The sequence below is a fragment of the Aulonocara sp. 'chitande type north' Nkhata Bay genome, linkage group LG10, assembly GCF_057382095.1.
Source record: "Aulonocara sp. 'chitande type north' Nkhata Bay isolate Kocher_YH1m ecotype deep benthic linkage group LG10, A_spYH_male_GT1.1, whole genome shotgun sequence".
NCBI classification, from domain to species: Eukaryota; Metazoa; Chordata; class Actinopteri; order Cichliformes; family Cichlidae; genus Aulonocara; species Aulonocara sp. 'chitande type north' Nkhata Bay.
This window is the reverse complement of record NC_141353.1, coordinates 25,388,621-25,411,067: the sequence shown is the minus strand read 5'-3', so window position 1 is coordinate 25,411,067 and position 22,447 is coordinate 25,388,621. Positions and strand designations below refer to the sequence as shown.

The window sequence follows — 22,447 nt, the reverse complement described above, 5'->3', positions numbered from 1 at the left end:
ACAGTTAACGTCACATACAGACTATATTATAGATACTTTTGGCAAGAAGGAGTTCATCATATGTTTGTTTTGTAGGATGATAAGGCAGGTCATTACAATGTTGGATTTGAGGTAGACAAACAATACTGTGCAAAAGTCTCAAGAAACTCTTTTTAACCTTTATACTTTGTGAGGAAAACAACACAGAGATTCGGTGATTTATTCAAACGTCTGCAAACATACATGGAAACACAGTATATAAGGCAAAAAACAGAGTTTGGACAATTGTAAAGAGCGTGGAAGTCAATACCAAAACTTGGAGGTCTTTAGGAATTGTTCTCCAGGCTTCTTAAAAGACATTCAAAGCTCCTCTTTGGAAATTGGTTCTTTTGTGTCAATCTATGACTTGTATTGTTCCACTGTGTGTTTCCCTATCCAGGTATGCTTTTACTGCATTGCCAGTGTGTTTGGAATCACTGTCATGCTTAAAAACAGAAGCTATTGCTAATCAGATGCTTTCCAGATGCCATTGTATGGTGGATCAAAATCTGATGCAGATTTTCTATATTCGTAACTCCATTAACCTTGACAAGGTCACCAACACCACTGCCTGAAACACAGCACTGAGACCATTTCTAGGTTCTAGAGGCATGGGCGACCAGTAAAGAGATCAAGTGAAGGGCCAGATGCATCTGTCGGGTCCTTTGTGAGGTCTTTGCTAAAAAATTTTCATGTTTCTTAAGAACATGACTTTCAGATACTGATCATCTACTGAAGATGATTCTTCAATGCGTTGTGAGGACACACTACACGCCATGCCAAAATATGCCAAATATTTAGATATTTGAATTACCTTATTGGCCAAAAACACTATTTTTTTCCTGTCAGACTGCTTTGTCATTTTTCATAGATTCAACAAAAGAAATTATGTTCTTTTACAACAGGCTGCAAAATAACAAGAGTGCCTAAAGATATCATTTAAAACTGGTTCTTGGCTACATTTTCTGGATGCGTAGACACAACACTGATTCATCCCTCGAGTTACTTGCCTTTTTTGAAAGATTACAAGAACGTCTGGCTCTTTGAAAATGAAAAGAACCAAAGGGTGGCTCAAGACTTTTGCACAGCACTTTAAACACAGGAACAGGAGAGAAAAAGAGCTATAAGGGGTAACATTTAAAAAATGAGGAAAGCTGAATGGGAGAGGTGAGTAAGCTCCTGGAGGAAGGGTCTGTCAGAATTTGACAGCTGGCCCACGGTGCAAAATGTGCAAAGCACAATAATCCGAAAACAGCATCTTACCTGTTCATGTAAACTGTTACTTCATATTTCATTTTTCCTCCTCAATTTCTCCACATCTATTTACGGCTCTTTCTCCAAAGGAGGTGGTAAGTGACACATACGTCCGACATCTATTTCTTGCAGGATTCAAGCTGTAATAAAGCAGCCCCAGAGCTCTTGGATTCTTGTTATTTGTGAATATATTCCATGCTGTGGTGAGACAAATTCCTCTCTGCCCACTGTGTGTGTGGGTGTTTGTGTTATATTCCCCCAGGAGTTACGGTCTACCAATGAAACAGTGTGTAATTATGTTTTCACTTGCCGCTTTACTATTTCCATTTGTATTTTTGGTTTTGTGTATATGCGTCCAGTCCCTCCAGTGATCCTGGTCTATCCAGAGACACAGGCTCAGGAGCCCGGCGTATCTGCCAGCCTCCACTGCCACGCCGACGGCATCCCAAATCCCAAACTCCTTTGGCTGAAGAATGGCATGGATCTGCAGCCGAGATCCTCCAAACAGCTCTCTCTCATAGGTGAGTTTTGCAGTGTTTTGCTATCAGCATATTTTTTGCTTTAGCGGACTCTGTGTGTCACAGCTCGGTGGTAAAGTGATTTCTTCCAAGTGCACAATACGCAGCAACAACAGTGTACAATGGAAAAAGCATAAATCTTTATAAACCACCACAATGTATAAGACTAATGAAAACAAATCTTGAAACTCAAGCTGCTATTTTATTTAAGCAACTTTTTTTTATTGAAAAGCCAGTGGTTCCACTTGTCCACAGTAATAATTTCTCATACACTTTCAGTTTATTTGCATTCTGTACCACTGTGATGAAACCATGATTGAAAAGAAATTCAGCTGCCCTCTTTCACTACATCCTTTTGCTCCTCTGACAATGTAAACATACTTATTATTAGATGGTGAATGAGATGGGAGATTGAAGATAAAAAGAAATACACTGTGTGACAGAAGACGGCAACAACTTATTTGGGCAAGAAGGCTTTTTTGTTTTATGATACACTCTCAATATCAGAGAGAGGAAGCACAACTTCCCTTTTTACGGCCTAGTTCTCATTAAAGGAAAGTTTATTGGCTGTGTGTGGGTCATTACCTATGGTAATAGCCTGTTATCAACCCTTAGACACTCAAACAAGGAGGTTCTGCAAGGTTCACCACCGTATAAACACTGCAGTAGCTGCTGTTTCAGATTTACCAACTAATATGTGATCATTTGTACTTATTCAATAAACAACATCTAGGTAAGTGAAAAGAATAGCATGGAAAAGCAAATTATGTAGCGCAGAGTTCCTTTTTTTTAATCTGGCCGTGGTTGGGGAGAAAGTGATCAAAGCACAGGAAGAGTAATTCACCATTTTATTTCCACAACGCACTTGTATTGATGGGAGTTTAATAAAGATAATATAAAGTGTTGCCCCTATCCTCATTTTTTTCATAGGTTTCTGTAAAATTTGAACAACGCACTGACAGCTGATAGTAAGAAGTATTGATTGCGAGCCACAGTTGAACTGTAAAGGAAGTACTGCAGTGCTGAAAACACTGTTAGAACACTGCCTCATATTTTCTGTCATTTAGTTTGTTGTCAAACAGGAAACGCAGGGAAATCTCAACATGTGAGATTACAGATAATTCCTCTGACCCAGAAGAGTCAGTGGATTGTTTTTTCTCTTTTTTTGGAGTGTGTGTGTGTGTGCGTGTGTGTGTGTTGGGGGGGGGCAATATATTTCTGTACCACCTACCTTGTTGGTCAAGGGTAGCTTACTTAAGCTGCATTAATTGAAGAATATATCTGAATTGTTTAGCAGCATTTATAAGGCTACAGAGCATCACGATGGAAGCCGATAACACATTAAGTGAGACCACTGATGAATTACTATCACTGTGTGTGTGTGTGTCTGTGCAGCCTCTCTCGTGTCATGTAACCTTTTTTAACCCTTTAAAGTCGGTCGGAGCGGGCACGCTCTGTTTTGCGTAACTATTTTTAAATCCCGGTAGCTCTGCAACCATGTAAGCTAGCGCAATAAATTTTTTGCATATGAAACCGGAGGAGTTGTACTTACATCTTATGCCATCAGCTTGTCCTAAGTCACGGTTTCCTTCCACATATACTTTTGCAAAAACTGCATAAAAAGCACTTGCAGCAACAAAAATATAATATTCCAGAAACACGCTTTGCCGATCCGATCAGCTGTTCATAACACTTCCTACGTTGGAATAGACGTCAGCGCGAACTTTTGCATGTCCGCCATTACCTGCCCGAAACCGGAAGTGACGTCATTTTCGCGGAAATGTAGTTTGTTTGTTTTTTTACCATCAGGGCCTCATGAGCTTTTACTGGTGTTTTTAAAAGTTATCTTTGACTTTATGACTTTCTGTGTCGTTTCTGGGATGCTTAGGACTCATATTGCACTGCTGGAAATAGTTTATTTTGATGCAAATGCTGCTTTTTTGCAAATTTGCACTATAATATTTATTTTAGTTTTTCCTGCAGTATATAAAAATTGGTGTATTTCAAAAATATAACTATGAAGACACTCAAAATAAATTTCCTGTGGTGGGAAACTATTTTGTGCAACTTTTTTGTATTTACAGTTTTGAGGGATAAGCCTCTTAAATTTCTCTAACTAGAAATATATGTTAAAAAAGCAAAAAACGATTTTCAATTTTTTTGTAGTTTATTGCACTTTTTTGCAATTTATGTAATTACTATGCACTTAATGCCGACATATTATTAAAATTTAGGCTGTAATGGTTGTATTGATGTATAGCAACTTGAAATGCTCCCAAAAATGGCTCTACAGCATGTAAAAATATAATATAAGCTCTGGCGGACTTGGTTCTATGGTAGGTCTTAAAGGGTTAATTTACTCTTTCTTACTTGAGGTCAAGCAGTTCACTTGTGGTGTGCAAAAATGTAATACAACAGTGAGTTAAAAGGTGCTTTAAAGCCCAATAAAGCTAACAGGAGCTGCTGAATCAGGTGACATGTCCTGTTCACCTATGCAGTAATCCTGCGGGGAGCAGTTTAAGAAAATGAGATCGCTTCAGCTTAAGACAAAACCAGTCACATCATCACAGGCGCTGCAAACATGCAGAGGATATAAACACTCATTTAAGTGCTTGATTCAGTGGTTTTTAATAAGAATTGATCAGAACATCAGTATGAATTAGAAGTAATTAAAGTGCTGTCTCATTCCATGAGACGTTAGAAGTGCTTTAAGGCACTGTCACTTCAAAGCATTGCACGCATTTCCTCCGATAAAAGAGAATTATTATCAGAATCCAAAAGACATTTCACTAATGTGAAAAGCTTTGCATCAATGTCTGTGTTGTTTTTTTTCCCTAACCCACTGGCCATGAATTAGAAGGTTAAGATGAAGAACAGTTGTTGTTTTTTTCTCTTTTTTTTAACAAGCTGTGTGCGGCATTGTTGTTTATGGATTCTATAGAAAGACCTCCATTAAAAATGCTTTAAGTTTTAGCAGGTGGAACACATGGTATCCTGTATATGTGAGGGAAAAGGATGGTACCTATGTTTGATGTTATCTAAATGTTATGTCAGGTGATGTATAGAAAGGGGTGAAAATGAAAGCTTGCTTTAATGTTTTTATACATCCTGGATTGTAAGAGCTCCACTGTGACAAATCCCCCTTGTGTGATCAACGAAGTACTACAGGAAGGATCAGAGTGCAGCTCTAGATCACAAAGCTACAGCATGCCGCAGGAAACATCAGAGAGCTCACCTCTGATGTTGACTTTTGTCTCTAAACGTCACCAGCATCACCTGTTGCTATCGATTCAGAATATGATTCTGAAACTTGAGAGCAACAGTGTTGTGCTGCACGTATGTACGGGAAAAAACTGTAACTCATGTATGTGCAGCAGCATACAACCAGTAAAACTATTATAGTAAATAAGTAATTAGGTATCTTAATTAAAATAAATAGCAATGTGCTTTACTTTTTTAAAACTTTTTTTAAACAATAAATTTGAAAATTTAACAATAATTATATATTAGCAATATAAAATATAGTGCATACTGGTTAATTTACCACTACAGAAATGTAAAAAAAATTTTTTTGGTTGTTACTAGTACTAGAGCTGGGCCATATCATACCGTTCACGGTAATACCGGTATAATGTTGGGCAACGATTAGAAAATGAAATATTGCGATAGAATATGGGTAAAACCCGCATGCGCAGTGCCTTTGTTTTCATACGCACATGGCGGAAAAAGCATGGCGGCGACGGAGAATGAGAAGAGCGAAAGCAGATCGTTGAATGAAACGGATGAACCAGAACTGGTTTGTAAAAATGCTGCAACTTCAGTGGTGTGGAACTGGTTTGGCTTTCATCCGTCAGATACACAACAAAGCACTATTTTTGGTAGAGCATGCTAGCGGGCCGTCGTTATTACCGTGTTTTTTTGAAAATATGGCACACTTAAAATCAATCCTTTGATTTTTCTGAAAATCGACAGATTATAATCCCGTGTGTATGTATGAATTCTGGCTGTGTTTACTGACCTCAAAACGATTTTATGTGGTACATGGCGCTCGAAAATCTGTCAAATGTTTTAGTACGACTTTGCTAAGCTACGAACCCGCAGCACTTTGATGGATTGTCGGAGCATTACGGCTATCGTAGGCAGGAGCCTCGCGGAGTGATACGTACTGCGCTTCAACATAATATTACTGTATTGTGTGTGTATAACCTCTTTTTAAGTTTTGTGGATATTAAACATGGTTATGCTGAGGATATGCCGGCCAGTTTCCACTGGAAATGCCTTTTGGTTAAACTGTCAGCAAGGAATTTGCATTTGCACTGTTAAACTTTTATATAACTTTAATGCACATAAAAAACAGCTGCTTGGTTAAGTAAAATACATTGATGTTTGTTTGTTTTTTGCACTAATAAAGTTGAGGAGTTGTAAAGTATTTTGTCTAGTGTCAATTATATCGTCAGTTATATCGTTATCGCAAATTTTCAAATGTATATCGTGATAAATATTTTTGGTCATATCATATTTTTGGTCAAATTAACCAGTACTGTTAATTTAGGACACCTGTTGTTGGATAGTGGGATAATAAATGTATATTATTTTGATTGAATACTATTAAATGTATTCATCAACCACAGCGACCAGATATAGACCAGAAGAGAGTCTGACCAAGTTGTACATGCTGCTACAATGTAGCTACAATGTCTCTGATTTCATTGAGATAAAAAATGCCTGTGGACACAAGAATATTGATCAAACTCTGTGGGGGGGGTTTATAGCTCCCAGGTGTCTTTAGTCTCTTTTCCCCTGCACCTTTGATGACACATTACTTGCATTATTATTGTATTTGGTTCATTGTGCTTCTGTTAGATGCACGACCACACATATATTCATGATTCGATCACAGAATTTTAACACAGTGAAGATGTCGAATTTGTTGAATAAATTTAAAAGTTTGTTTTTAAAAAATAAACACTCTGAATATGGTTGTAGTGTATAGTAGCTTTGCATCAGTAATGTGTATACCTGTTTGATTTTGTTTCCTCTCCTCTTTAGCGAACGGTAGTGAACTCTTTATTGGCAGCGTCCGCTACGAGGACACAGGAGCTTACACGTGCATTGCCAAGAATGAAGTGGGAGTGGATGAGGACATCTCGTCTCTGTTTGTTGAAGATTCGGCTAAGAAGACTCGTAAGTCCTACAGAGTCACAGTTCACTGTTTATGTAAGAAGTCAATATTTGAATTGATAAGAGTTACTCTAAAAGAAAAGCTTAGAAAATAATATTTTGGAAAAAATCACTCCCGACATGAAAGTATTGTGAAGGGTGAACTGAGGTACTGATGACACTGAGATCAGAAACAACACTGGTCAATTTGCCTGTTCGCCTCCCACTGCTGCTCATGTGGATCCACTACCTGCAAGGTTACTGTAAAAGAAAAGGACTCTGCTGTTTAAGCCAGCAGCCAAGTATATTTTGATTTTAAGCTTTTCTACTTGTTTAAGCCTTGGACAGGTGGTGTGATAAGAACTCTTATTGTCTTTGTGCTCACAAAGCGTTTTGATTGTGCTTACAGTTACAAGCCTGCCTTCACCTGGATGCACTGTCTATACTGCTGCCTCTTTGAATGTTCAATAGAAAGGAAAGGCAGGAGCTTGATTTTGACGAGAGCAAAATGCTAATTTTGAACAGTTTTGGTTTTTTTTTTTGATGGTGCACTTACTAATTGTTGAGAAATCTAAGCAAAGTTAGCACAGCGATACCTATTTATACAGACTAGGCTAGAACAAGACTAACATCATCCACAATAAACGATTGTCAGATCATCATGTATAATGAAATAAAATTCAGACATGTAATAAAGACATAGCACAAACAAATTACAGTCATTTACCAACATGTGGACAGCTCTATTATTTTAAAAAAAAATAAGCTTGCTCAAATTTGTCCTGTGCAGACAAGCGTCAGCAAATGCTCCATGCATCTCCTAAATTTTTAATGCAGTAAGTGGTGAACCTAATAAGCACCAAAACTGCTTTATGTCAGCTGACAGTGAGCCAATTCCCTATGCCTTCAGATGGTAGAAAAATAAAGAAGGAATCACCATAATCATATTAGACCAACAGTGAAGCAGCATTTCAGCAGCTGCACTTTAAAGCCACATTTCTTTTGCAGTAGTATTAAGATCAAACCACAACACTATATAGCTATCGTATCGTATCCACACCAAAGCCACACATGGCTGAAACCCCAACATCACCTCCATGGTCAAAACTGATTGTGAACAACAGTAAAAACTGAATCATAGACAAACAGGTGTTGACTTTGTTTCCACATAGAGAAGAGGTTGCATCAGAGCATCATTAAAGTGAGAAGTACAGTAAAGACTAGATTACTGCAAACCATATGTAATTATTCAGTGACATATGGATTGTCGATGGCCCTGAACAGATGTCCACAGAACACCTGTCCAAATACAAGAGACAGACTAGTATTACTAAGCCCTGTTTTTAATAAACACCACTTTTAAGCTTAAGTTTATGGTTTTGTGCATCTAATTTTAATTGGTGGCATCATATCCTTACAATTATCCCTTCCCTGTCCATGATTTCAATATCATAGACTTATGAATGCTCTTGTTTTTTTAACAAGAAGTTGATTACCTCAGTGGGGTAACTAGACGAATGAAACTCAAAAGGCTGTGGTTTTGAGTCATATTCAAGGTGAGATGTTTCATCTCTTCTAACTGTTCATATAACGTGATTTTGTTTTCTCATTTTATTCTAATCAATAAAAAAGATAAGAAGGTAGAAAATAATAAGTAAACTCAAACCTTCTCTAACTCGAAAAGCTAACAACAATGTCTAAGCTTAAAATTGAAGACATAACTCAAACTGACGTTGTGGTAACGTTTTTGCAAACTTTTATTTTGAAACTATTTTTCAGCAATGACTAGACACTGTGAAAACATCGCCAACGATGTTTGCTGAGACAGGGTGGCACGGATAAAAGATGAATGTCAGGCACAATAATCTTCTATTTGACCCCATTCTTTTTTATAGTAGGAAACAACAGATTTTATGGGCGACATCAAAAACTCCACGCCAGAAGAATACAGTAGCATGTAGGTTTGTGTCTGTCTGTAATGTGTTTTCCTGAGGTTGATTCACTGAAGTAAAGAGCTGCTCGTGGGGAATAGTTCAGTCAGCCTATCCGGGAACAGGAACAATATACCAGAAGTATTAGCAAAATAATCATGTCTGCAGTTAAGAGATCCCCCTCTGTGAACACACACAGCAAAGCAGTCACTGTGAGATTTTCAGACCACTTTTGCTTTTCAAGCACTTTAAAGAGTTTTATTTTTGTTCCTAATAAACAAAATTGCTGTTTTCTCCTATTAATCTGTACTTGAAATACCATCATGACAAACTGAGAACATTTTGCAAATGTATTAAAAATTAAAAACTAAATTCTACAGAATAAAGTATTCAGACTCTTAAATATAAGAGTTGTGGGAGGCTGCTTCAGTAGCCGTTACCGCTTTGTGCCTTCTTGGCTAAGTCTATGGACGTTTGCAGTTCGCTTAGTCCTTCCTTCCTTATCACAACCTCTCAATCTCTATCAAGTTAGATGGGTGGCGTCTGTGAACTGCCACCTTTAGGTCTTCCCTCAAATATCTTATGGTGTCTTTGAGTTTTGACCAGGGCACTTAAGGAATGTCAGGTGTTTCACTCAGACTGGTAAAAAAAACTCAGACTCTATCAATCTCTATCAATCTTGCCTTTACAGCAGAGCTGCAACATGAAGTGCTTGTGAGACTGCCATCCCTTAGGCAAGATCATTTATCTCTGTGAACACTTCTGAAACACTTAAGACTGACCTTTTTGTTAGTCCATAAAATTGAGTTTAAATCAATTTAAACATTTCAGTTGGTACTGTCAAGGGAAATAGTGAGGTCAGTGACAAATGAAAGGCAGCAGATTAACTGTTAGGGTCCAAATATACTTTATCTAGGACAATTAACTTGTCCAAAATTAGCTCTTTGTAATATGAACTCAGTGGGGGTTTTATGGCTTTGAATGGGTCTTGAGAGACTGACAATATCATAAGTCCTTTGACAGAAATCTGTGCATTTTCTTGTTATTTATGACAATTTCATGCATAAATATGCAAGCTGATCATATTTCTTTGCCTAAAATCTCTTTGGGGTCATCTAAAATGTTTCAATAAAGGGAAAAGCAGGTTTTATGAGGTACTACATTTTTTTATGAAGTAATCTCAGTTTTAAGCAGGTTTAACCTATCAAATTAAATACTTTAGCTCTCTGTAAAATTTTAGTCTTTCATTATGTTGCATCATTTGACATGTTAGCAATACCTAAAAAGAGCTCCTGGGTCAGAGAAAATTAAACAGAATAATTGATACCACGTCTTCTCTGAAGACAAGAGTTATGTCTTGATCTAAGAGGAAGCATGACCTGTCAACAGTAGTGAGGAACATTTTGTATCTGTCAAACATAGTATTTTGGATCGACATGGCATGACAGAACTTATCTCCTGTTTCTGAAGGCATTTTGCTGGGTTGGAATAATATTTTTCTCTCCTTTTTTTCTCCATTTCCTTTTGCTCAATGGCTGATTGTGCAGTTGCAAACATTCTGTGGAGAGAAGAAGGTAATACATAACACTTCTCAAAACACTTTTGCATTCTTGTGAATAGGAAAATGTGATGTGCATGTTTGTAGCTCTGCAGGGCCTGCAGCTGGCTAGCTATGACTTACCAAGATGTTTGCCCTCCTGTCCAGAAGATTCAGAGTTGTTTTGTTTCCAGCAAAACTTTTCTTTAAGTTTTCCTCCCTTGCATGCTCAAAGTGTTTCATCCTTTTCTTAGTGTGCTTTCTAACATTTTTTTTCAGGACACCTAAGGGGAACATTTGCACAGAAGCAGGGATTTTATGTATTTTACAAATAATACCACAGACCCAGCATGGTCGCTGCAAGAAAAACAGCCTTGTGATTTTCAGCAGTATATAAATCCATCCTGTATTTATGGAATAAATATTATTACCACATCAGCATTACTACAAGTACGTGCATTCTAGTAGCAGCGCATTGAAAAACTTACTGTGGTTTAGAATAGAATACGAATCAAATCTGGGTTTTTTGTATACATTGCTACAAAGTATGTTCACCACAGGACTTAAAGAGTCAGAGTGGTTTAGAATACAGTGTAAGCTCTTGAACTGAAGTATTTGTATCTTGTTAACAGTGGGGGTTGTAAGTGAGCAGATATTTTTTTCCGCTTTAATGACTCATGTTGCATGTTTATGCTTCATTTTTTAAATTGCTTGGCAATAAAAATGGTGTGATACCTCACAGTACTTTTGTGCAAAAAGCAATATCCTAATAGTCTAACAAATCAATATCAACCACTAGTTTTTGTCTTTGCATACAGCTTGCATTTATATATGAATGCAATGTGTTTAACACATTTATTAGACCACCACCCACTGAAACGTTTATGCCACAGTTTCTTTCTTTATCTTTAAGTTTATGTAATGGTTAAAAAAGTGATCAAATTGACAGATTTATTGCTAAACTATAATTATTTTGGGGCTCTATAATTTTTCATAATTGCTGTTTTTACAAAAAGCAGACAGAATAGTAAAGCACATTATTTTTTGATTAAGATGCGACTTTAATATTTTAGTGATTTCTTTATGCTTGATTAATTTCTTCTAATTTATTAGGTGGTCTAATAAATTTGTTAAGCACTGTATATATGTGTGAATAATGATATGTGAAGGACTAATAATTTGTTAGGGTTAGGGAACATAGGATTGCTGAGTCCTTGCTATGTTTTTAGCTGCTGTTTAGACTTAGCAGAATACATGTGAAAAATTGTGTTTTTAATTTATGTCTCTTGCTGTATTAGACTGTGAACAAATTGCCTTTGTAAGCGCTGTCAAACAGCTGGCAGTCACATACTGCCCATCCATGCTAACATGCTAACTGGCGTCTTGCTGTGTCTCCTCTGGCAGGAAAATTTAAATGCCAATCACAAATGACAGAAAAGATGGGAGCTGGATTTTTTAAATTTGTATTTCTTCCCTTTTTTTTATAAAAATTGACAATATGTTTTCCTGTCCGCTTGTTTTGACTTTTAGGGCTAAGTGTGGGAAACATGTTCTACGTGTTTTCTGATGAGGGCATCACTCTTCTTCAGCCTAGTGAATGTGAAATACGGAGACATTTGAAGTGGACAGAGAGGATTGTCGCTACCTATGTAAGTGCATGTGAATTTAATAATGAAATAAATTAAATAAGAAGAAAATACACAAAAAGTGCCCATTAGCTAATGAGTGACCTATAGGTGAGTTTCAGGCTTCCTCTATATTTTACTAAATAGATTTCAGGATGGTGGTGTTTGTCACTGCTGAGCAGATGTGTTTTAAAATCAAATTACGTGTGAGGTAGAAGAATGCCACTCAGTGTATTCTCCATCACTTTTTTATAGTAGGTGTGGCATGCATTCATCATGCCATGGTAGAACATAAAAGTATCTCGCAGTCAGTAAAAAGGTATTAGTTTCTTACACCATAATACAAAGAATGACTATGAGGTACCAGGTGTTTATATAAGGGAAACATGCAATTATCTTTTAAAATCTCGGGCATTTTGTCCTTTAACTTCAAGATCTTTGAGTATAGGGAGTAAATCAGGACACCCTTTCATTGTTCTGAAACCAGAAAAAACATCAAACAGAACAAACAAACTAAACATCTCTGTAACTGCCGTCAAAATAAAAACATAATGCAGCAGTGACTTTTTTTTTTTTTTTTTACTTGACCACTGAAGAGAGAGGACCCCACACACTGTAAAAGGGTCCCGCCGTCTCCACATGTCTAACCCTTTGCAAATTTGGTGAGAAAGAACATTAATTCTGTGGATTTGTTAGCTTAAAGGCCAGTATGCAGGTCTTAGTAACCCATCTGTACTCGATAGCACTCCACTAGAAACTCAGGGCAGGGTTAGGTTTGGATTAACAGCCTTGCCTTTTTTTTATTACAGACTTTCATGTGTGATACTTCAATAAGATATTTAATATTATATTTTTCTAAAAATGTGTTGGATTTACATGTAGCTAATAAGCATTTACTTATTTACTTACACAACAGCATTGTGCAGTTGCTGCAGATGTATCCTCTAGAGGTGGGTTTTGATTATCGATTTATCGCTTGGATAATGTGATATTGATTCATTAAAATCCTGAATCAATTTTTAAATATAAATGTATTTTGCCCGAAACGCCAGAATGTCAGGTTAAACCTCCCAAAATTTCAACAACTGTGTTTACGTCTTTTTTTTGCGCTGGATTCTGAAGCTGCAGGTTTTATCTCTCTCCAAACGATATTGACTGAACCAGCAGCAAAAGAAGATCCAAACTATGCTTCACATTTCACTTCACATAAGCATCGTCATGAATTCCGTCTTACTTTTGCTGTTTTATTCCACAATAAAATCACACTTCCTGCAGAGCTCTCCGTCTCTCTCTCTCAGGAATAGTTTCCCATCTAAAAATCTCTGTTTTCTGCATTATTCACTTGCTTATTATTACACACCAGTCTACCGTTGTGTGCAGCGCTGTCGGCCACTGTTTTTCTTTTTTTTAACTTTTTAAAATTACGCAAAATTGCAAAATGCTTAGCTGTGTCTTTAATAAAACCTCTGTAACTTTGCTCTGCTTCACTTCAGCAGCATCAGGTAATGTTCAGATGTTGATTAATGCTTTTCTTTCGTTTTTGTTCTACTGCAGAATATTTTTAAGGCAGTTATCAAATCTCCTTCATGTTTTTCTGTGTTTTATTCTCTGTTACTTTGACACAAAGACATCTGCTGTAATGCGTACACATCTGATGAAGTCTCACAAGTGTCAGCTTTCTTTTTATAGATATAAAAATATGGATATGTACTGATAAGTGATCAGAATTACAATATTTCTGACTGTCTGAGGCAAAATTTCCCCGAATCGATTAGATTCTAGAAATCAGTGACGATACCCAGCCTTAGTATCCTCCTGCTTGTCTGGCACAAGCAATCATGTCACATTCAGAATCTGTTAAATCCTCTTTCATTCCCATTCTAATGCTCAGTTTAAACTTCAGCATGTCATCTTGGCAATAACGACATACCGGTACCTACCTACACTGACTTACTGTCATGTGATTGGCTGATTCAGTATTTGTATTATTGAGTAGTTGAACAAGTGTAACTAACAAAGTGGCCAGCCAGTCTACATCCTATTCCCAAACAGCTCACCAGAAATCTCATCATCATCATCATCATCAACTTTATTTATAAAGCACTTTAAAACAACCACAGCTGACACAAAGTGCTGTACATTGGAACTGTAAAATAAAATTACATGAGATATAAATAAAAAACAAATAAAAGAAGAGTGAAATCATTAATTAAATAACTACTGCATTAAAAAAGAAACTAAGTCTCACTGAGGTTAAAAGCCAAGGAATAAAAGTGGGTTTTAAGACGTGATTTAAAAGTGGACAGTGAAGGGGCCTCTCTAACATGCATGGGCAAATTATTCCATAATTTTGGAGCCACAATAGAGAAGGCCCTGTCCCCTCTGAGCTTCCTCCTGGATCTCGGTACCTCCAGGAGCAGCTGGTCAGCTGACCTGAGAGACCGACAGGGTATGTGGGGATGAAGAAGCTCAGAGAGGTAAGGCGGGGCAAGACTGTGTAGGCATTTAAAAACAAACATAAGAATTTTAAAATTAACTCTAAAAGACACAGGCAGCCAGTGCAGAGAGGCCAGCACAGGGGTTATATGCTCTCTTTTTCGAGTTCCTGTTAGGAGTCGTGCAGCCGCATTTTGAACCAGCTGCAGACGTGAGAGCAATGACTGACTGACCCCCACATAAAGTGAGTTACAGTAGTCCAGGCGGGAAGAAATAAAAGCATGGATCACTGTTTCAAGGTGCTGCCTCGAAAGAAAAGATTTTAGTCTTGCCAGTCGCCTTAAATGATAAAAACTGGACTTCACCACTGCTCTGATTTGGTTGTCCAATTTAAAATCACTGTCCAACTTAAAACCAAGGTCAGTAACAACAGATTTAAAATAGACTTCCAGGGATCCTAAAACAACAGAGGAGGACTCACAGGGACCACTGGGTCCAAACACCAACACTTCTGTTTTCTTTTTATTAAAATTTAAAAAGTTTCGAGCCAACCAAGCTTTAATGTCATCTAGACATGTCAAGAGAGGTTTTATGGAGATGGCATCCTTGCGTTTTAGTGTCAAATAAATTTGGCAGTCATCGGCATAACAGTGAAATGAGATCCCATGCCTTCTAAGGATAGAACCCAGAGGCAGTAGATACAGAGAAAAGAGCAGTGGCCCTAAAATTGAGCCCTGTGGGACACCACATGACAGAGGAGCAGAAGACGATTCGTAACCGAGAAGGCTGACAGAGAAAGTTCTATCTGACAAATAAGACCTAAACCAATTGAGTGCAGTGCCACCAATACCCACTACATCATGTAATCGAGAAATTAAAATATTGTGGTCTACTGTGTCAAAGGCAGCAGTTAGGTCAAGCAAGACAAGAACAACATGGTTACCAGAATCACATGCCAGAAGGATGTCATTAAAAACCCTTAGTAATGCAGATTCTGTGCTGTGAAGGGTTTTAAAACCTGACTGAAAAACCTCAAAGATTCCATTTTCATCTAGAAAATCTTTCAGTTGACTAAAAACAATTTTCTCTAAAACCTTGGAGACTAAAGGCAGCTTGGAAATAGGCCTATAGTTCGCTAAAACTGTGTGATCAAGGCCAGGTTTCTTAAGCAGTGGCTGTACTACTGCATGTTTGAAATTTGCAGGAACCACACCAGAAGACAGACTGCTGTTAATAATGTCAAGGACATACTGTTGTATACTAGGAAAATTTTCTTTAAAGAATTGTGGAGGGACAGGATCCCGTGGGGAACCTGTGGGCTTAATATGGCGAACCACATCCTCTAAAGAGGAGAGCGTCACAAGCTCAAACTGAGTGAAAACAGCAGCGCAAGGGACAGAGACAGAGGGGTCAGAGTCAGGAGCTGTGATAAGAGCCCTGATGGTGACAACCTTTTCAATAAAAAAGTTCAGAAAATCATTGCAAATCTCAGGAGAAACTTCCAAACAGACATTCAAAGGAGTATTAAGAACAGTGTCAATGGTCCTAAATAACACACGTGGGTTATGACAGTTGGAAGAAATAATATTTGCAAAATATTCCCTTTTTGCCTCTTTAACAGTGTTCTGGTAGCGATGCCAGCAGTCTTTGAGAATTTGAAATGATACATGCAGTTTATCCTTTTTCCACCTCCGTTCTGCTCGACGACATTCCCTCTTAACAGCACGACTGCTCTCATTAAACCAAGGCTCAGGTTTAGCCTTAAGCTGCCTGGTTTTTAAAGGAGCCACAGAGTCCATGATTTTTTGACAGCAAGAATTAAACCAGGAATGTAGGTCTTCTGTGTCAGAGGAAACAAAGTCAGAAGGCCCGCCGAGCTGATTAAAAGCAGCAGAAAACTGCGCAGCAGTGGCGGGGTTAATAACCCGACAGCACCGAGTAGCAGCGCCAGGTTTAACTGCGGTATATGTCAAACCAACGTTGAATAACACAGGCATATGATCTGAGAGTGCACAGTCACAAATCTCCAAGTCAGTGACAGGCAGACCATATGACAGAACAAGGTCCAGTGTGTGTCCGTGCTCATGTGTAGGGCCACGTACTGACTGTACCAGGCTAAAAGAGTCAATAAGGCTTAAAAAGTCCTTTACCAGTGGCTTATCAGGACAGCATACATGTATATTAAAATCTCCAACAATAAGAACACTATCATAGTTGGGCATAATCCCAGCTAAAAAATCAGAAAAGTCGTTTATGAAGTTCTTATTGTATTTCGGGGGGCGATAGATGACAGCGCAGAAAATCGGGTTTGTACGACTCACCTCAAATGAGGTAAGTTCAAAGCTGGAGAACGAAGGCTGTAGAAAACACTGCTTACATTTAAAATCCTTTTTGTAAACAGTCACTGTGCCTCCACCTCTGCCTGACGTCCGTGGCGAGTTAAAATAGCAACAATCCACAGGTAAAAGTTCAGATAGAACACTGGACTCACCAACACTCAGCCACGTCTCAGTCACACACAGAAAATCCAGATCACGGGAACTGAAGAAGTCCCGAAGAATAAAAGTTTTGTTTAAAAGTGATCTGGCGTTCACCAGGCCAATCCTAGCGGGAGCTGGAGTTGGCGCTCGGGGTTCAGGGGGTCCAGAAACCCGCCGCAGCGATCTCAGATTCCGATAATGTTGACAGCGGAGGTTTAGCCTGGGAGGGCATGGGCAGCGAGGCCGAGGAGCATGATCATCAAAGCCGACCACAGGCACCAAACAGGCATCAACAGGATCCAGAAAACGCCGAGACGCAAACAGCCTTGGCAAGAATCCATGCACTGGTCGGAAAACAGCAGAATAATTCTTTAGGTAAACCTTTAGCTTTACCAAGCGACCGCTTCGTTTACCCTGGCGACGAGGACGCTTTCGCCGGGAAGGTAGCGTGGGAACCCGGTACAGGTAACCCGGGGTTTCCGATGCAAATGGGGGCAGGGGTTGCTGCCCACCAGCTCCAAAGGACACAATATTTTGGACCACAGGTTTGAGGTCCAATAGTGTCTGGCGATCATACCTCAGCAGAGACTTTGTTTCATGGATGACACAAATTAAAAATAACATAAACAGGAACAAACTTGGCAGTGACAGACGAGCAGCCACACACACTGGCGCCATCTTGCCACGTGTGAACACAAAGTTCAAATGTTGGATAAAACCTTGAATTGCATAATTTAAAATGACAAGCAGTGGATTAACACTAATCATCGATTCTAAATTCAAAATGCCATTTAGCTTTTCATGCTGTTTAATATAGATGCTCATCTTTTAGTAAACAATGTCAGTAAGTATATAGTCAAGCCAAATTATAAAAAGTAAGTTATATTTAATATATATTGTAATTATTTAATTAATTTATTCCATTTTTTTAAGTCCATTCTATAGTTCTTCATTTCAGTCCAGTATGAAATTGCCACCTAGATCGAGGCCATCCTTCCTCCTCCTCCCTCTCTGATGTCATTGGATGACTCCTCAACTGACTAAACGTAATAGGATTACTCATGTCCATTAGTCAACAGCTCACAACTACAGAGCATATAGACTATATACCTGGGGTTTTTAATCCACTAGAGAACATCCTTTTCCTCGAGCAGGGCGCTTTAGATGGTAAAAGTTCTTGTTCTTTTGAGGGATTTGGGTTTTACAGTAGCCTGTAATTGTATTAGAGATCAATACAAACTCAATAGGCCATGTGTTAGCCAGTTCCTGCTATAAACAGCAGTTTCTCCACTTTGGTGAGGTGGAGAGGAGGTGGCAACTCTGGGAACACAACCTCTGTGTGTGCATTAATGATTACATCAGTATAATGTAAGTGAGGGAGTGTGTGCATAGTTGTCGCGTCAGCAAAGACGGTGGACTACAGGGCCTGCAGGGGACATATGTTGTAGTGATGGGTCGTTCGCGAACGAAATGGCTCTTAGAGCCGGCTCTTTGACGTGAACGACGCGAGCCGGCTCCTTATCGCGAGCCGTCACGTGGGTTTTTTTTTTTTTTCTTTCTCTCAGCCTCTCTCTCGCACTTTTTTTCCGCTTCACTCTGCACGCGAGCCTTGTGCTTTACGCTTAAATTATTTGAATATATATATGAGTGCCTGTGTATAAATACACAAACAATACACACATGCTTTCAATTGTGTAATTTAAGTGATCTAGTAGCTCTGCTTTGGAAGTTCAGTTCATGCTAGAAATGTGTTTTGGAGTTTGTACGTGTTTTGTCTCTAGGGGCCACCGCATATATTTATATATAAACATATATAAATAAAACCACTTGTTTTTATGTTAGTAATTCCTTTTGTGCATAATTTTATATTATTGTTAATAATAAATTAATTAAAGCAACAAAACAACCTGAAGAGCCGGTTCGGAGCCGAAAGAGCCGGCTCTTTTTAGTGAGCCGAACCGAAAGAGCCGGATCTCTAAAAAGAGCCGGAAATCCCATCACTAATATGTTGAGTCAGTCGATATTTGAGTGAAATTACTGCAAAGTCTGCCCTCTAAATGTTAAGGATGCAAACACTAGTTTTCTAAGAGAAACATCCAGAATGACTAATAGTTATTACAGATGCCATTTAGACAATCATTAAAAGTATAACTGAAATAAAGCAAGCAGTAGTAAAGATATGCACCTTAATATGCTAAATAATGTGCTTTGTATTTTTTAATTTAAATAATATTGTTGTTATTGGTATAGTCAAGACTTAATTGTCAGTTGTCAGAGTAAATAAAAGCAAAAAAATGCAGTTGCCAGCTCCTTATAGGTGTAGATTTTCAGATCTTTCTTATGTTTTTGGACTTTTCATTTAGAATTGTCAGCTGTATTTCAGAAGGTTTGGCTTCTGAAAATTAGATTCTTTTTTAACCATTTTCTATTATTTCATAAAAGGGACATGGTGACATTAAAGGGGAAAAAGAAAGTTTTTTTTTTAACCTAGCGGTAACCATGGATGAATAGTACAATAAAAAGCATCACAGTGCCGATCTTAAACACACCAGTAAATCCTCCCAACCTTTTCCCTCCTCTCTTGCTCTTCTCCTCCTCTCCTCTGTTGGCTCTTCCCAGGAGGAGATGTGCCCTAAAGGTGAGGGGGTGTCACCTCAACACTGTGTGTGGTCCTCAGCAGTCAACATCAGAGATAAGTACATCTATGTGACCCAGCCCCTCCAGAGCCGAGTGCTGGTGGTCGATATTCAAGCACAGAAGGTGGTGCAGGTGGGTGGAGCAGGTTATAAGACAGGCCTGTCACAACACACCAAAGACAAATATCCAACATGCTAAAGGGTCATTTTAATTTGCTCCATGCTGCTAACTGCTACAGATACTAGTGCTGATGTAAGCTTGGTAATGTAAGGAAAATAAGGCCTGCACAGTTTCTCTAAGCCTGGGCTCTGGTATGTTTGATTACAGTCCAATCCCCTTAGTTAGCTCAGCATAACTGATCCGATCATTAAAATCACCAAAAACTGTTTATGTACTATTTAAATGGAATTAAAACAAAATGTAAGTCTAATATTTTTTTCCTGTAATACAGAGTCCTACATGAGAAGGTCTAACTTCACTGCTATACAACAACATGTCACTTTTATTTTCGTTTTTTACATTGTGTTCTGCGTGGCTGTAGACCATTGTCAGTCAATCTCGTGCCGTGTCTCCTGTACAGTACAGAATGCGTTCAGCTTGTCAAATTTTTCTACAAAGATTTGAACTTTGAGAGTGTTTAAAAAAGAGAGAAAAGTGTGAAAATGTTCATGCCTGTCTGAGAAAAGTGCATAAAGTTTGTATTGGGGGGTTTTACAGCCTTAAAACATCTATGATAATTGTAAAAAAATAAAGTTGCGTACTTCACGGATTTCACCTATCGCGGGTTATTTTTGGATCGTAACTCCCGTGATAAACGTGGGACCACTGTACAAGTATTTGCACACAAGTCATCAGTAACAGTTATCGTGGATTATCTACTTACTGTACATATAGAGCTGGCAAATCATAATGTGATGGGCATTTATTCAGTCAACACAGTTGACATTCACTTGTTAAAAATGTGTCAAAACCTTTTGTCTGCCTGTCTTGAAGTATACTATATTTCAAGGAAAAATAAGAAAAAAATTAACACCTTTAAAATTAGCAGGGATACATTCAAGCAGAGTTACACTATATGTCAAACATCAAACTGTGAGACAAACCGAGTTCAGACTTGACACACTACTGAACTGCAACCAATGTAAGAAGCTACATGCAAGGTAAAATAAATCAAATGCACTTCAAGGAACAATATGGTGCCCAGGTGGGTGCTAGCTGCCTTACCATTTATCTTGCCTGTAACGGCTGTTTAGAGATTAAATCCCTCAGGGGTCCTTCCCAGGGTCAGCATCATTTATACTGAGGTGCAGGATGAGAGGAAATAGGCCTAACTCAAGAGGAAAGAGGTGAAAGAAGAAAGGGAAATGAACTAAAGTCTGGGATAAGAAAATGAGGGAACCAAAGATCCAAAACTGTTATCTGTCTTATCTGTTCTCAGTAGTCACTTGATTGAGTCTGGATATGTTTTTATTTCGTATTAAGATGTTATTTTAAACCAGATCAAATATAAAAGCATATTACTGTTTTGAGCATTCTGACACACATCTACAGTAAGTGGTTCTTGAAGCTGTGATCAGCTGCCTGCTTTCCTTGTCTTTTTTTTTTTTTTTTTAACTTCATCCAATACTGTAAAACTGCTTTTTTGTCCTTTGCTCCCAATACCCTGCCTCTTCCACTCCCCCCTCTCTTTCTTGAAGATCCTCTTTGGCCTCTGGGTGCAGGCGGTTAATGCATCCTCCTTTTCTTTTTTTCTTTTTGCTTTGTTATCTCAAGACATCCTTTGTCACAAGACACATTTGTCATTTCTTTTAAGACAGGAGAGATGGTGGCAGGCTGCAAAGCACAGGCAGAGGGATACGGATGAACGATATGTGTGTGTGTGTGTGTGTGTGTGTGTGTGTGTGTGTGTGTGTGTGTGTGTGTGTGTGTGTGTGTGTTAATCAAATAGGAAATTTAGAATGATCGATTCATTCTAATCTTAGAAAGGTGTCCTAACAATGTCTCACCTTTCAGAAACATCCCAAAAAGCATAAGTGAAGGAAGTCTTCTGTGCTCTGCAACAAAATCCTCAAACCTGTCTCTAGGATCTGATAAACAGATCCTAGAGACAGGTATATTGTCTGTAGCCGACAGTCAGACAGCTGAGCTGTAGGCAAAAGATTGGAAAGGACTTTATCTAAAAGAAGGAGTGAAGAAAATAAATATCTGAAGTATAAACATGCTCTCAGTGGAAGAATAACTGTATGAAATGGGTGATAATATGACCTGTTTTCTTTGATACCAAGTAACCGCTGCCAATGATTTGATCTGAGTCTCCTCAAGATTTACATGAGATGGTATGTATATGTCTAAATGGCATGGTATTTAAATGGTATTTATAAAGCTTATAGGTAAGAAACAATAGAGGTGTTCTAAATATTAGGTGTGATCAAAAGGTTTTGCACACAATTCAGGAAGGCCATGTAAATGCTGCAGCAGTAATTTTTGTAATTCAGGATTGTGTGTTTACACCCACACAGCCTAACTAAAATAAGAGACCAGATCATTAAAACAAATGTGTATGCTTTCCTTTAAAAGTCCCCGTGCAAACACAGACTGGCGTTGTTAGTTCAGGGACTTCACACACACATAAACGCACACTACTCTTTTCCCCTCAATATTTCCTTTTGTGCACGCTGTCGGCTGCTTGCCTCCTCATTTCAGCTTGCCAGATTCATCACAGCATGCTGTGGTCAAACTTGTCATGTCCTGTCTGTAAGGTCTTTAGACATGCTCTTGTGACCACTTCAAGGTGCACATTTGTGATTTGCACCATGGAGTAGAAGCAGTACCTTATAAAAGAATCTCCATC

General features: G+C 38.4%; 1 protein-coding gene across 2 annotated transcripts in view; it reads left to right on the top strand.

Annotated features, from left to right (window-relative positions):
• Window positions 1-22,447, top strand: part of fstl4 (follistatin-like 4) — a 215,064-nt gene that overhangs the window by 180,596 nt on the left and 12,021 nt on the right. For both annotated transcript variants that reach the window (XM_086309271.1, XM_086309272.1), the window contains 5 exons: window positions 1,632-1,793; window positions 6,840-6,974; window positions 10,429-10,455; window positions 11,949-12,067; window positions 19,579-19,728. In XM_086309271.1, the coding sequence (XP_086165397.1) occupies window positions 1,632-1,793; window positions 6,840-6,974; window positions 10,429-10,455; window positions 11,949-12,067; window positions 19,579-19,728 (593 nt within the window). The remainder of the gene's footprint in view (window positions 1-1,631; window positions 1,794-6,839; window positions 6,975-10,428; window positions 10,456-11,948; window positions 12,068-19,578; window positions 19,729-22,447) is intronic.